The 16343-nt window shown below is 44.4% G+C and overlaps 1 protein-coding gene across 1 annotated transcript in view; it reads right to left on the bottom strand.

Annotated features, from left to right (window-relative positions):
• LOC146855832 (transmembrane protease serine 11D-like) overlaps positions 1-16343 on the bottom strand; it is a 370733-nt gene that overhangs the window by 295556 nt on the left and 58834 nt on the right. The window contains exon 4 of the mRNA XM_085651179.1: positions 6106-6251. Coding sequence (XP_085507305.1) covers positions 6106-6251 — 146 coding nt within the window. The remainder of the gene's footprint in view (positions 1-6105; positions 6252-16343) is intronic.

The raw sequence follows: 16343 nt of genomic DNA, 5'->3' as shown, positions 1-16343 counted from the left end.
AGAGAGGGCACATAGGGCAAAAAGCCTCCTCCTGAGGCAAGACTGTGACCAGTGATCGCCAAGATTTTGAATTACGCGATCCTTAATTATGCACAGATCTAAGACAAGATTCTTTTTCAATCACAACATATAATGATATTTCCGGACTAGATGAAAATGGTGCAACAACATCGTCAATCATTTACAGCAGCAAAGCAGCGCCTGCGGGATCACAAAATGTAGTACATGTTCATCTATCCTGCACGCTTGAGGGTCCTCTTCGATTTCCAGACTAGGTTCTTTGAATCCCCTGAGGAGGTTTTCACCTCGGCAGATGAATTGGTGACATTGAAACCACAAACTCTGTCCCGCTTTGACTCTGATTCATTCCAGAGAGATAGGCGGAACAATTTCACAAAGTCCACTGTGAAGCACTGTAATCGATCCCACTCCTCCTGGAGGAACATGCGTCCAGATGATGCAACCTAGTGATTCTCTGCGGGTTCTGTGTGGCCTGCATGTTCCCAGCCAGGGATCAACTGCTCTAGTACCCGGCATCGGCACCACTCGGGTGGAGGGCATTCTATAATCATTGGTAGTGTGACCTATATGTTTGACTGCACCCCCTGAGGTACAGGTTTAATTCTCTCACAGTTTCTTAGTTGGGATGGGGTGGGGATCCATTGGTGATACCCTGTAGGCAGCCCACTTTGGGGTTCTGGGAGGGTCTCTTACGTGACAGATACTCCTCCTTCACTGAAGTATTAGGGGGGAAGGGGAAGAGGGGATTGTTTATATGTTTTTGGCTGCACTGCACAGACCCGCACATGTGCCCCCTTAGATCCAGATACAGGGGCTTAAACTTACTTATCTTAGCTGTTAATAAATTACACAGACCCTGCAGGTCCCTTAGGGCATATCCGCGTTGTTATGTGGAATGTGCGTGAGGTCCTCAACAAGATTAAATGAGGCACGGTCCTTAAACAGACCAAGAGAATGTGGACAGGCATCCTCCTTCTGCAGGGGACTCATCTCCTAGGATCCAAAGTCCCTTGCTTAGCCAGATATGGCTATACACAGATATTCCACTCTGGGTTTACAAGGGGATCACAAGGTGCAGGTATTCTAATCCATCGCAGAGTCCCCTTCCAGCCCTCTAGAGTCTGGACTGACAGCTATGTTGCATATCGGCTAGTAACTGGCATACTATGTGGAGAGCCTCTCACGCAAGGCTGGGAAAGACTTTTGTAGACCCGGTGACATGCCAGCGGGGAGAGCTGCCTGACAGCCTTTCAGTGATTGGTGGGAATTGGAACGATGTAATGCTTCCGGAGGTGGACAGTTTGGGTGCTAGGGAGGGGGATGTGGGGGCCCAGGGGGCCCGGCAGGGCTCCCTAGTGTCCACACTGGGCTGGAAGGATGCCTGGAGGGCCTGTTATCCAGCTGACACTGGCTACACATATTATTTGGCAGTCCATGGCTCCTTCTGTAGATTGGACTGTCTACTGATTCCTAGCTGTTGCATCCTTAGAGTGTCAGATATTGACATTTTACCCAGAGGGCTATCTGGTCACCCACCGGTGGCCCTGAAGCTATATGTGGCCCCGGAGAGTCCAGCTTTCTACTGACGCCTGTCGCCAAGACATCTGCCGAACCCTTCGTATAAAGCGTTCCTTTACTGGTCCATTGACAAATATTTCACCCTCAATGCCGATACGGCGGCCTCCGTGACAACATTATGGGAAGCCTTCAAGCTGCCTGCCTGAGGAACATTCCTCATACCATCCAATCTCACTCCTCAACATGTTGGTGAAACTCCTGGCCAACAGACTAATGAAACATATGCCGGATCTGGTCCACCCAGACCAGGCCGGCTTTCTGCCTAATCATGCCACATGCCATATTAGGCATGTATACAGTGCCTTGGCTCTGACAAACCATCTGGGGAGGCCGATGGCAGTGCTCCTAGCAGACATAGACAAAGCTTTCGATTTTGTTAGCTAGGAATACTTGTTCGTTCTTCTCAAGCGTTTGAACTTGGGCCCCAGATTTCTTTCCTATGTCCGCTTGTTATACACTGACTTATCCCTCATGGTCCTGGTTCCGTATGCGGTTGCCGACCCCTTCCAAATCGGTAGGGGTACAATGCAGGGTGCCCACTGTCCCCACTATTGTTCACTTAGGCCATAGAGCCTTTGGCTGAATGGGTAAGGGTAGGTGCCCAGGTCTGAGGGTTTGAATGGTCTGATGCTCTGTCCGATAGGATAGCTCTTTATTCAGATGATGTCTTACTCTTCTTCACAGACCAACCAGCCTTGGGACCCCACATTCTGCAGATTATGCGGGTTTCTGGAGAGACCTCTGCGCTCTACATGAATGTTGCAAAATCTGTGGTGTTCCCTGTTGGGAGAGATGCTGGCTGCATGGAGCGGGTGTCAGGGTTGACACTAGCCACCGGGGGTTCAAGTATTTGGGAGTGTGTTTATCTCCAGACAAACATTATCGTGGACCCATAATTTAGCCCCGGTATTATCACACATCAAGGAGGAAGTGAAGGCATGGTCATCGTTGCCACTGTCCCTGTTAGGTAGATCTGCAATATTCAAAATGTTCCCTCTACCCAACTGTTATACCAACTCCAGAACTACCCCTACACTATGCCCTGTCATGGATTCGACAGATTAACACAGTTCTCAGTGGGCTCCTGTGGGGGGATGGGTGGCGCGTATTGCCCTTTGCACATATTTTCACTCCACATACTGTGGGGGCATCGCCGCTGCTGATGTTTATTCTTACTGTGCCGCCTCCCACCTTCTGATTCTTAATGACTGGTGATTTGGCCCTCAGGGGGATCGGGCATATGTAACAGAGAGATAGGTGATGGGCAAGGCCTCCTGCTTGACTACCTAAATAGTGGGAGGAGAGTGGGGTTCCTCCCCCCGGCAACCCAAGTGATCATATACACGTGGAGATGCTCTCTCCGGAAGATGGGGTGATGGGGATATTGATGCATTGGACGCCTCTGTGGCAGGGGACTCTCCTTTAACATGTAGCTCAATTGGGTTGCTTCCAGAAATGGCATACTATAGGAATATCCATGCTAGGAAATGTTCTGTGGGATATTTTACCAATGTCTGCAGCTCTGCCACGCCATAGCCTCAATCTCCAGACCTCCAGGACCTGCCCAAGTACAGCCCATTGAGAAGCAAGCTCCTAATTTGGAGATTTAGGTATGCATAAAATCACAATAATATATCAGTCCCTGATTACGAACAGCTCCACCACACTGTTGGCTCAAAGGGAGGCATGGAAGTCAAATATTGACAATTTAGACCACGAGGATTGGGCAGAAGCCCTAGGGGCCCCCATGCGGAGGCTATACCGGCCCCTCTCCGCTTGATCCAACTCAAATAATTACACAGGCCCTACTATAACAGGTGTTTCCTCTGGTGCATGGGTGTAATGTATTCTCCCATGTGCATCCGTTGTGGGGTGGAGGAGATTACCTTACTCCACAAGGTGAGGAGATGTGTGGCATTAACTCATTTTTGGCTGGGGTGACGTCTTGTCCTGGAGAGGTCCTCTCGTGGGTGATTCTACTTGATCCTAAATTAATCCTCCTACAGAGTAATGAGGACATAGGGGGAAATTGGTACAAAAGACAGCTGTTATTTCTAGGGCTCATGTTGGCGAAAAGAGACATAGCTAGAATGTGGAAAGCGAATACATCTCCATCCGTAGGGGCCTGGAAAATGGGGACGGACAATAGTATAGGCCTAGAGGTTGTAGTGTTCCAGACAAGTGGATGCCACCAAAAAACATGCTAAGATATGGCAGCGATGGGCCGACTATAGTGTTATAGTGTTGGCCCCAGTTCACAATATGGACTCCCAGCTTGACGCGGAGATACGGAACTATGGTGCCAAGGCATGAGATGGAGTAATGTTTCTAATGTTAAATCAGATTGGGGGCTCTGTGGGAGGCATGGGGTTCGTGGGCTGTTCTGTTTGGGAACAAGTGGGCAACTTTATTTGTTACAGTTGTTTATGGGGGTTTATATTTCAATCTCCAATGTATATTTGTGGCTCGTTTTGGCCTTGATGTATTGTGAAAAGCCAAAAGAATTTGTCGTGAAAGTAAAAAGTCACAAAAGGCACGTACACTGCATTGACTTCTGTACTGAATTTGCATTATTGCACTGGCTTTTGTAGTGTGGTCAAATTAGCGTTGCCGAAAGCTTTTCTTAGAGTTTCAGGTGACTGGCCTCTAAGAAATTATTTGGGTTCTCATGTATGAAAGATTTGTGGTAGTATGTATGTTTGTGGACTTTTTGTGATAATAATAAAACAATAAAATATGTTTCTGTAAACGCTTATCCATGTATCTCTGGATGTGATTGATTGATAAAGGAGGACCCACCACATATTCAAAAGCATACTTGCTATATTCATTGATTTAAAATGAACAATTAGTTTTAGTATGAAATGTGTGTACCACGTAGTTAAACTTAACCATGATATGACACCTGGTCTCTGTATTGTTTGGGATGCATTCTCTCTTTATATGTGAGAAAATAATTAAGGATAAAAGGTATTGAGACACACTTGCATAAGGAAGGGAGTACAGTGGCGGGATGCTATGCAAAAAGACAGTGAAGCAGAAAAATACAGCAGTGAATGGACGGGCTGTAAACATAAAGGTAGGACAAGCGTGGCATACAAAGATGAAAACTTAGAATCTAGAAAAAGAAGTACAGTAAACAATAAAAATGGTTCCTATAAAGGATTATCCTCAAATATCTAACACGTATTGTGAGCCCCGATGGCATAAGGATGGGATAGACAGTGGCAGAATGCTATACAAAAGGACAAAGAAGCAGAAAACTCAGAAGTGAATGGAGGGGCTGCACACCTAAAGATGGCCCACGCTGGACATACACAGATGAGATGTCAGAATCTGGAGAAAGAAATAGAAATGGAGTAACCAGCATGGTCTGTCCATCTTTTCATGCAATCATAATACTCGGTGGGCCAGTAAATGCTTCTTTTGTCTCATTCATAGCTAATGATTGTGACTGTCACTTTAGGGCATGGAGGTGTGTGCCAATGACTGCAAGTTGGGTGATGATGCAGCAAAGTCAGAGCTCTGGGTGTTGGTGCTTCAAGGTCTGGGCTTTAGATGTTGGCATTCGTTTAATTCAGAATGACAGTCCCCACCTCTGACTCAACTGCTGCAGTTTAACAGCCAGCATGCCTACCACTGCTGATAACGTCGTAAGGCCACCCCACAGGTTTACGAAGGCCTGAAGTCAGGAAAGGGGGGGAGGGCATGTGGATAATGTTACACACATGGGTCTCACTATTGGTGCTGCACAGTGGTGCTATTGCTAAGGTGCGGGTTCTGGGTGTTGAAGAATCCGCGTGTTGAATCTGGACGCTGGAGCTGCAGGGTTTGAGCTCGGTGTAATGGTGGGCTTGCCCCATGTTCAGATTGCCTGTAGGCTGGGAAGGCTTTGGCATTGTTGTTGCAGAGTATGAATTGTGGGTGTTGCCGCTGCAGCAACTCAGGTCTGCACGTCTGTGTGACTTGCTTTGAGCTTTAGGTGGTGATGCACATTACAATGTTTGTGCTCTGGTTGCAGATTATTTACGATTTAAGCTCTTCGTGTTGCTGCTGCAGGCTCTGGGCCTCGGTGATGCAGCATTGAGGCTCTCGCCATGAGGGCTGCAGCATTGTGTGTGGGGTCTGGTAAACAAGTGTTGTTGGGGCTGGGCTCAGTTTGCTCTGGTGGTGGTAACACTCTAGTGTCTGTGTTCTACATATTGAAGCTGCGTGGTGTGGCTCGTTGTAGGGCTGTAGTATCTGGGCTTTTGGGATGCTACAGACAGTTCTGGCTAATGATGTTGGTTCTGTAAAGTAAAATGCAGGTTCTGGGTGTTTTGTTGATGCCAGATCTGGGTTCTAGGATGTGCTGTATTGTTGGGCCTGTAGGGTCTCCTGGCTGGTTTATTGATAAACTCTGTATGCTAGGCCATTGTGGTATGGACGTGGTGATTTGCCAGTGCATGTTCTATAAACCAGTATTGTACCATCTCAGTCTGAAGAATGTGGTCAGAACGTCCATACCTGACAGCTGTCGATCCCTCCCTCTTCGTAGCCAGCGCACAGGTTGTACTCCTTGATCGCCCCGTTGTACCACCTGGAGCCGTTACATTTCTTTACATCAATCTGATTCACCTTAGCTTCCTGGAGGGTATCTGCAGGATCACCAGCTTGTAATAAAAGAGAAACCTGTGGTTTAGACTTCAGAATTTATCAAGCATAGACGCAGGTACTAGTGTCAAAGGTACTCACACTGCCATGGACAGCTGGAGTCACTATTAACCTGTATGAATTATATGAAACGGATGGCCAGATCAATAAAGCACCATGAGGCCTCACTAATGACAGAAACACATTGTTCAACTATGGCTGACATCAATTGCTAAAACGTGACTAATAAAAATTCTTCTAGATCAATTACTGATCAGTCATCCTCCCAGCGCCTTGTTTCTCCACCTCACACTCACTCATTGTCCTCAGTCATCATCCTATTCACTCATCTTCTCGTTACTTGCCGTCCAAGTCGGTCCTTGTCACTCATCCCTCATATTCTCCCTACAGCACCAGGCATGTTCGTTCATCTATCGTTGTATTCACTGTTTTTTTTTTTTTTTTTAAACATAGTTTATTAGCCGATTGCACAGATATTACAAGACCCTGAATATCAGAGTCAACAACAGCATCACATTGCAGCATATCTCCATAGCAATCTATTTGTACATTTATCGGAAATATATCTTGAACAATAGTCTTCACTGTTTATTTGTTCACATCATTTCCCAAACTCATTCTTCCCCTGCATTCATCATTCCTCACCATCACTCCTCGCTGATTCTTGTTACTGATGGCCCCACCGCCTCCTTTTTCTCTATTATGAGACCATCTGTGTTGATGATTTCATACTATGCCAACTTTATAAAGGGAGCGGTGGGTACAGGTAAACGCCCATCCCTGACTCAATTTCAGGGGCTGGAATGAATGCAACAAGTTTTGAAAACCAGAAAAAGATAGTAAAGGGGTGCTATGTCTGACCTTACTGCTGTAAGGATGCAACTTGGGTGAGGAAGGGAAACCCTACCCAAAACATTATAAATTAGGTCTGGAGCACACCCAAAAAGTAACAATAATATATGAACGTAAAGGTAGATAGTTGTTATACTGGACCTTGTGATCCGGTTTTATTTATAATCCGCAGAATGCCCCTTTTTAGGTCTCGCCTGACCCAGCGCATGCGCTGGTCTGGCGAGACTTTGTGAGAGGGCTCCGAAAAGTGCTACCAGGCCAGCCTAGAGCTACAGTGCATGTGCGCGGGCGCGCGCGCCATGCTTGACCGAGATTACTTTCACTTCTGCGGCCGCTTTGATGTTTGATCGCGATCGCGATCACTTTCGCGGCCACACACCCGCTTGGCATAGCCAATAGGTCTCGCTTTTGGGACCTTATAAGTATTTAGTTATGCAACTGTTGCATGGCTAAACACTTAAGGTCCCAAAGGCGAGACCTATTGGCTATGCGAATGCTTGTTTCTTATGTTGTTTATTATATATAGTTTTAGTCACAATATGTATGATTCAAGTATGATTCAAGTAAACTTCACAGAAAAAAAGAAATCTCGTAAGTATCGAAAACAATCATCTGAGCATATACTATTTACATAAGTAGAGTACAAAATGCAGATATTGTGGTAATGTCCAAGGTACTGAAGGTAGTGATGAAAAGAGAAACATCTGACACGTGTTTCGTCAATACGACTTTATCAAGACTGTAACAATATAAGTATGTAGAAATTGAAAGACAAGCAACATGTAGAGACGAGTGAACAAGAGATGAAAGAGGTGAAAAGGGAAGAGTGAACAAGAAATGAAAGAGGAGAAAAGAGAAGAGTGAACAAGAGATGAAAGAGGAGAAGATAAGTCATCTGTTGCATTTAACTGGGGTCAATAACTACCAAAAGATAGTAAGGAAACACCGGTGAGCACAGAAGTGTGCGTTGCACTAATACTAACGTGACAAGCAATCGTGCAGAAAAATACCAATACATTAAAAGAATCCCTCCAATTAGAAAAAAGAGAATTTAACAATTCACACCCCCAGTTATAGAAAGACCTGAACAAACACGAAGTGAAACGATTGCCAAGTAATCAATACAAAAATAATTACCACTGTTGGCATGATGATAGTAAACCGAAAGTAAAATTAAATTCCAAAAGATCAGGTGGAATGAAGCAGAAAGCCCCCAGTAAAATACATCCATCCATTCCTCAACAGTAGAGGTAATAAATAAGTGGACTAATTGAGGGTAAATATACCAGTACTCACTCAAAAGGCGAAGTAGGCAAAACAATAAAAGGAAACTTCGACAGTAATCACCTCGCGAAGAAATATAAAAGGAAGTTCTCCTCCACAGTACTGGGTGGAGTAGATGATGTAACCCAGCGGTATAAGGGAAAATGTGTGGGAACTGAGATAAGTAAAACGGTAAGGAAACAGTATTATACAGTAAAATGTGTATACGAAAATTGAGTACCCTATAAATATAGAGTCTACAGTTTCACAATAAACAGGCAAAGTAATATGCGTATGGATGGTGCACTGATAAATGGAAAACAAGGTGAACAAATGTTTATCATAAGACATGATATGTTGGGGGGAGCCGCATCGTTGTTTGCAGAGCAGAGCAGCGGGACTAGGACTACGTGCCCCAGGGGGCTTGGTGTGCCTCACCTGAACCAACTTGCCAGTCGGCGCCTACATAGTGCCTCGCTGCTCCCGCTAGCGCGGGAGCCGCATCGTTGTTTGCAGAGCAGAGCAGCAGGACTAGGACTACGTGTCCCAGGGGGCTTGGTGTGCCTCACCTGAACCAACTTGCCAGTCGGCGCCTACATAGCGCCTCGCCGCTCCCGCTAGCGCGGGAGCTGCATCATTGTTTGCAGAGCAGAGCAGCGGGACTAGGACTACGTGTCCCAGGGGGCTTGGTGTTCCTCACCTGAACCAACTTGCCAGTCGGCGACTATATAGCGCATCATTGCCTCCGCAGCGCGGACGCGCGCGGACGTGCGCCGGGCGAAGCCCGGACCAAGGGCGGGCCCGTTTAAGCCCGTTCAAGATCGGTTAAGGACGGGACGGACCACCTCTCTAACGCCGAACACAAGTTGAGGGTTATTGTTATCTCACCCTACCCTAGTGTCCGTGTTAAAAACTACCCGGATATCTTCTTAAGATCTATTGTGGGCACAGTAGTGGACATAAAGCATCCACTATGGCATCTGCTACTACAACATCCCTACGAGATAATAGTGTGACCTATGCTAGTACAGGTGGGTCAATGATGGGCACCCTGGATAACTTTCTCATAAGGGTGTCGTCAGCTCTGGCTAAATCGAACTGACAGAAAAAAGGCTATCCCTAGATACTGTTTTTGACAAACGGTCATCTATGGGAAGCCTGGCAGGGATCAAATCTCCAGTTCCTATGAATACAGAGCTAGACTGCACATTATGCTCCTTGGATGAAGTTATAAGTAGCCCACATGTTTCTCCAAAAGACCTTGTTGTGGTTCCGGATCAACAGCTTATAGCCACCACGGGAAAGAATAATAAAAACACCATCCAGAAACCTTTGAGTTCTCCTATTATCAAAACTAGATCAGTGCTTATAGCTAAAAAGGGTATGATGAACCCACCTAAGGGCATGTCTGGGGAAAGCAAATGTCTGGGCGATAAAACTTTAATTCAATCAAAACCCAAGGGCAAAAAAAGGAAGCTGGGAAATGAACGACTAACCAAGGAGAGTACCATAACTAAAGATTGCTCTGGTCCATTTTGTCCAGTAAGGAAAGAAATAACCCCTAAACTGGGTGTTGAGAGAGACTCTCTAGAGGAGCCGGGTACTTTGTTTTGGAAAAAATTGGAAGATATGCTTAAAAAAACGACTCATCCATTTCATGAAAGACTGGACCGCATTGAGTCTAGATTGTCATGTCTTGAACTTTCGCTTGCATCAGTCCAGAAGTCTTTGGGTAATCGGATTAGCGAGCTAAACAGTAAACAGATGTTATTAATATCTCAAAATGTCGCGGGTAATACCCAAAATGGATTGACTAATAATGGTAGTACTGCTGTTGTAAACATGTCTGAGTCTATTTGTGCTACTATCCCACTAGAAAATGTTGCTGAGGCTAGTCAACTTGAGCAGGGAGCCAAGGATAAAAGTGTGGGGATAAGTAAATTGGCACCTAATGTGGGCATTATACCAACCAAACCCTTAGAGGTTGTGATACCAAACCTACCTACTGTGGATCTCCCCCCTGAATCTGCCCCTTATGTTGTTATATTGGCGGGGGTGCCATCATTAGGGCCGGGTAGGAGGGAGACACACACAGAGCTAAAAAATAAGTGTATATTCTGGCTTAACGCAAATAGGCCGTTGCCCGTGCATAACAGGGCAGAGATTTTGTCCGTAAGAAGAGTAAATTGGGTAGGTAGAAGTGTAAAAACAATTGGGGGGGACTGTGTGATTGTCAATTTCAGAGACAGGAGATGTGTTGAACACATTTGTTATTGGCCACAAATTGACCCCAGATCATGGATCCAATCACTTCCCTTAACCTATTTTTACGTCCCTGTGCAAGATCTATGTAGAGAAATGCCTTTAAGGAACGATCGATCTAGCTACCCGATTGCACAGAACTTAAGCTTATATAACAGGTTTTCTGTCTTGTCAGGACTGGAGGAATGTGACTGACAGCAAATGGAGGTAGGGGGTGAGTTCTTAAGTTTCAGTGGTATAAAAAGACCTCTGGACCAAAACCTCATGGAAGGTGAAGGAAAAATGCTTGGTGGTATAGGTATAGTTGAGGGAGGGTTAAGCCCAAGGGCAAATGTCAGCATTGGCACGACCCTACGACTAGGTGTTAATAGCCCCCTCCATCCTCGCTTACATAGGGCAGTTTATTCACCGATTACGCTAAGTGTTAAGAAGTTTTACTCTAGCAACATTATAACTAGAGATGTATTAACTGAGGACCCTCAAACCACAGGTGATTGTCTAATGACACACCCTTGTTCTACCTTAGGCCAGAATGCACCAAGTAAGGAACCACTAACTATGGCTGCGTATATGACAACATACCCGTGCCCTACTATGGATAGGATTGTAAGGAATGAAGGTACACAGATTACGTCTAGCCTGACCTCAGTGGTATCGTGGAACCTAGCTGGTATTGGGTCTAAGGCTGCCTTACCATGTTGGCTTGAATTTATTAATAATTTTGATATTTGTCTTTTTCAAGAGACTTGGTCTGTTGAACCAGTCTTTAACCCAGGCTATTTGAACTTTTATGTTCCTGCAGTGAGAGGACTGAGGGGACGCCCTATGGGAGGATTGATAATCTGGATTAAACAGCACTTGGGCTCTAGAATCCAACTGTTTCCATCCGAGCACTGCAACATTATTGCTGTCAGGCTTGATGTGATGGGTGACTTAAAAATTGTTATTATCAATGTGTATGCTGGAGGAGTTCCAGGGGGGAAAAAATCGGAGGTATTTGCGGCTTTAGAATCCCTGATTGAATCCCTGCCAGACGGGGTTTTACCATTAATTATGGGTGACTTTAACACAACTTTCGAACCGTTAGGTTTGGGAAATACTAACATGTCGGAAGCGGAGGATATTAGATGGGGTGTTCCTGAATTGGAGGCAGGGCCATCAATTAAATGGACTGATGCGGTGCTGTATCTAAATGGGCTTTGTTTAGGTAACCAATTAAGAGCTGCAAATGGTCGGACATCGTCTGATAGGAAGCGAGTAAAAACTTATGATAATGGAATAAGGTATAGCAATATTGACTATTTACTCGTACATTTGAAGCTCTGGCATACCCTGTTGGACATGGAAGTTAGGACTTGTGTCGAGAGTGATCATAACCCTCTTGTAGCATTATTTAGGTTAGGGCAGGAGGGAATAGTTAACTCTTGTGAAGACTTACCTGTCCCCCAGACCATCTTATCAAATGATGAGCGGCATCTTAAGTGGACTAAAGTGAGTAAACAAGCTGATATACTTATTGATATTAATGTTCAGCTTGATAAAGTATTAGATAAGATGGGAGACGGTGCATATCCTGGGGTGAAGTTCTGCCGATTTGAGTATGATCATAATAATTTGTTTTATCAATCTTAAAGCCCATTTTTGTAAAGTTGGCACTACCAAGCTAAGGGCGAGTAAAAAGCCCGAGAGGTGGTATAACAAATCCTGTAGGGATGCTCGGGCTGGCCTGAGTTTAGCATTAAAAACTAGGAATTTGGATACAATTAGAGCAGCCCGTTGCAACTATAGGAAAATAATTTGTAGGGCTAAAAGAGAGTGGGACGACCAAGTGTGGCTGAATCTTAAAGACGCATGTCTATTAAAGAACCAGGCACTTTTTTGGGATATTTATAAATGGGAAGGAGGTGGGCTGGCGGATAGTCCCCAAAATAATGTACCCCAAAATTCATGGGTTGAATTTTTTAAGTCTCAGTATGCAAACACCAAAGGCAACCTAAGTGGGACGGCTTTCGTTCCTAAATTTTATGAAGGCAATGTTTTTAGTCTAGGGGACGTGGATAGGGCACTGAATGCTGTAATTGCAGGGCGAGCTCCAGGGATGGATTGTAAACCTGTGGACTTATTCCTTAGCGATAAAGAGAGATGGAGATTATATATAAGCTATTTATCTAATGCTATTGCCCAGGGGATGGCTGTCCCTCATTCATGGAAAGGAGCTGAAATTGTGCCCATTTACAAAAAGGGTGATAAGTCTTCAGCGAGTAACTATAGGCCCATCAGCCTGATCGATTCATTGCAAAAATTAATGGGGCGACTGGTCCTGGGAAAGATCCAGGACTGGATGGAAGAGGGGGATATCCTCAGCCCGTTGCAAGCTGGGTTCCGTTCAAGGACTAGTACGATGGATCAGGTTTTTAGATTTATTGTCTTATACTGGCGTGTTGTGGTTTTGGGAAAAGGTGCGTTATATGCAGTTTTTGTAGATCTAAGGGCAGCATTCGATCTTGTCCCGCGAGGGAAGCTTTGGCAAGTATTGGAGGATTTAGGTATGCCATTGGAATTGCTAACTTTGATTGTTCGCCTTCATGAGGACACTTAAGCAAGAGTTAGATGGGGCAGGCAGGGTGAAGTTACAGATGCTTTTTCAGTAGGGAGGGGTGTGAGACAGGGTTGCGTTATGGCGCCTACCCTGTTCTCACTTTTTATAAATGGAGTGGCTAAATACCTCTCCCTGGTTCCAACTGATGCCCCTGTGATGGCAGGTGAGTGTGTCCCGGTCCTTATGTTCGCGGACGACACTCTAATAATTTCTAAAACCCCAAGTGGTCTTCAGAAGGCACTTCAGCGTTTTATGGATTTCTGTGACATGCGTGGGCTAGAAATTAATAGTGCTAAAACAAAATTTATGGTCCTTACTGAACCTAGATGCCAAAAGCAAATAAAACGGTTCAAAGGAAGTATATATATGGGCAATTGTCGGCTAGAGCGGGTTGAAGCCTTCACTTATTTAGGGGTTAACCTTCAGAGTGATATGAGCTGGAATATGCAGTTAGACGCAAGCATATTGAAGTTTAAACAACAAGCAGGTGCATTACTCAAAATATTCAAGTCTTCCTTTACTAAACCAATTAGATCAGTTCTAGAGATCTATGGGATGAAAGTTTTGGGTTCTGTTCTTTATGGTGCTGAGTTGTTGGGGTTTTCTAATATCAAGCAACTGACTTCCTTAGAAAATGAGTTTTTGAGGAAAGCTACTTGTGTCCCCCAAAGCACCCCTTTAGTTCCCTTGTTTTGTGATCTTGGTAAGAAGACTGTGTATGATCTTGCCATGCTGCGACCAGTATTATATTGGCGTAGGCTATGGACTACGGAGGAACTGTATCATTATGCAAGGGGTCTCAAGGAAGTAATTGAGAAGGATAGCTTTCATAAAATTAAGTGGTTGAAATCAATTGGATCTCTTCTAGGGAGAATGGGGTTGAGGGATCTGTGGGATGCTCCGATTAACACTGTTTTCCCCTCTAAGTCAGAAATTAAGAAGATATATTGGGAGATGATTTTCACCGAAAAGTGTTATGTAAATGTTTCTGCCAACCTCACAGAGCGTTTCCTCGAATTTAAACCTTACCCACTATTGGAACCCTACTGGGATATAATAGAGAAACCATTAGATCGGAAGCTTTATTTTCAATTTAGGATAGGAACCCTTCCCATTAGGGCATTTACGTCTAGATGGGTGGGGATTGATGATGATAAATGCCCTAAATGTAAGGATAAGATAGAGTCGATGAGTCATTTCTTGTTTTTTTGCCCATTATATGCAGCCCCAAGAAATAAATGGGTTAAACCAATATGCCGCCTTATTGGCTTACGGAAACATGAAGAGGCATTAAGAATACTATGTACTGATTCTAGCCTTCCAATTGCATTGGCCATGGCAAAATTCCTGAAATGGGCATGGTTAATTCGAGTCAAGGAAGACCGCTAGGTATTTGAAATTCAAATAGTATCAGGATATGGAGGCTTGTCCCAGGTATAATTAATTGAGTTATGGTGATCTTTTCTCCATCCCCTTTTTAAAAAAAAAACTTACTCGACATTAATTACATGTAGTTTAATTGTTTTTTACAATTTTAGCTATTTATAAATTTGTTTTTATGACTTGTAACATGTTTTATGTATATTGTGATACTTTTATGACTTATTGTCGAATAAAGTTAATAAAACGATATGTTGGGGGACACAACCTAAAACAAACATTTGCAATGCAAATAGGTCTTGCATTTGTGAGTTAGAGCTATTGACATTGTAAATGGCAATGTTTTTTACCTACACGTTTTAGTTTTGGAGTGAATGAATGAATGTAGTGTGCAAAATCCCTTGGAAAGGTCCTGCACTTCGTAATAAATATATTGAAAAAGACGCAAAGTGTGGATTGTGTCAACAATTGCTTGGCATGTACCTCATGGGTGAAGTGTCGCCACACATGCACACCGTGGTGCTTTACTAATGCGAAACTCATTAATAAAAGTAGTGCTTACAGACTAACCAACGCGATCCGGATCGGAGCATGTGAATCCGAATCCCAGCTTCTCTTTCATTTTCTAGACTATTTGTCTCACTCTCCTGCGTCTTGGTTATCCCCCAAACACTGGGAGGCAATGAAGTTTGCCAAGGGGGCGGGAGGCAGGGGGGCTTCGGGGGTACATGAAAATGTATTCATTGCCTAGTTGTCAAAGGTCGCCCGGTGCTATTAGTTAAAAGTGTGCAGATTTAATTAAGCTATTAAGAGTACTTTACTCGCATCTAGGGGGATGAGGTTGAGGCATGCCGGAGTTGCCGGCAGATTTCAAGGTTATTGAAAGTGATGATTCTGACGTGAGGCAATGGAGACTGACTTTGTCTGTTTGTCTGTACCAGTCTATTTATCTACCATCTACCGGGCTTACTGTCATGTATCCATTCATCTCTCTTTGTTAGAGGTGTGCAAGCCAATATATTAATTAACAGGTAGAGCCAGCCGGAGATGAGCCAAGCGTATACGAGCCAGTGGGCGAGCCGTGAAAATGATCAGCATGTTAATCATACAGAAAACGTGATGTAAATGTGCGATAATGTCTCTTCAGAATTAAAAAAAGTGCATTTCTTTAGCGCATCACCTCAGTACACAAGATTATAACACTGAATTGAGAGGAAGTTATTAAAAGTGCTCGTTTTAAGCATGAGTTAAAACACTGCCGCTCCTCCCGCCCGACAACAATGCCATTTATGAACTAAGAGGCGTCATTTGCCATGCATACCCCGAATGTTGCCTAGAGTCTTATTATATTTAAAGTAACATTAAAATCTAATTAATTAAACACGAGAAGTTTTTGTACAGCACGCATCTTGAACTCGCATATTTCAAGGTGGCAATAATAAAGACGAAAATGGAAGTGCCGGCAGGCAAGAAAACACGAACGGGAGTGGGGGGAGAGGGTGAGAAGTCACAGACTGAGGGAGGGGGTGGTGGGGTGGGGAGACAGGGAAGAAAATTGTGTTAGGAGTAAAGGGACCAATAGCCGTGGAAAGATACAAATGATGAATGAGGAGGGACTAACAAGCCTCAAACCAATCGGGAGGCAGCATTTAGGACAAAAGCCAATGGGTAGAGAGTGGGCACAGCTTCCACGAAGCTCCCAAACTACAGTATATACTGCATGCCTCGCAAAGCG

Source organism: Triturus cristatus, chromosome 4_1, assembly GCF_964204655.1.
Source record: "Triturus cristatus chromosome 4_1, aTriCri1.1, whole genome shotgun sequence".
In the NCBI taxonomy this organism is placed as follows: Eukaryota; Metazoa; Chordata; class Amphibia; order Caudata; family Salamandridae; genus Triturus; species Triturus cristatus.
This window is presented reverse-complemented; position numbering and strand designations above follow the sequence as displayed.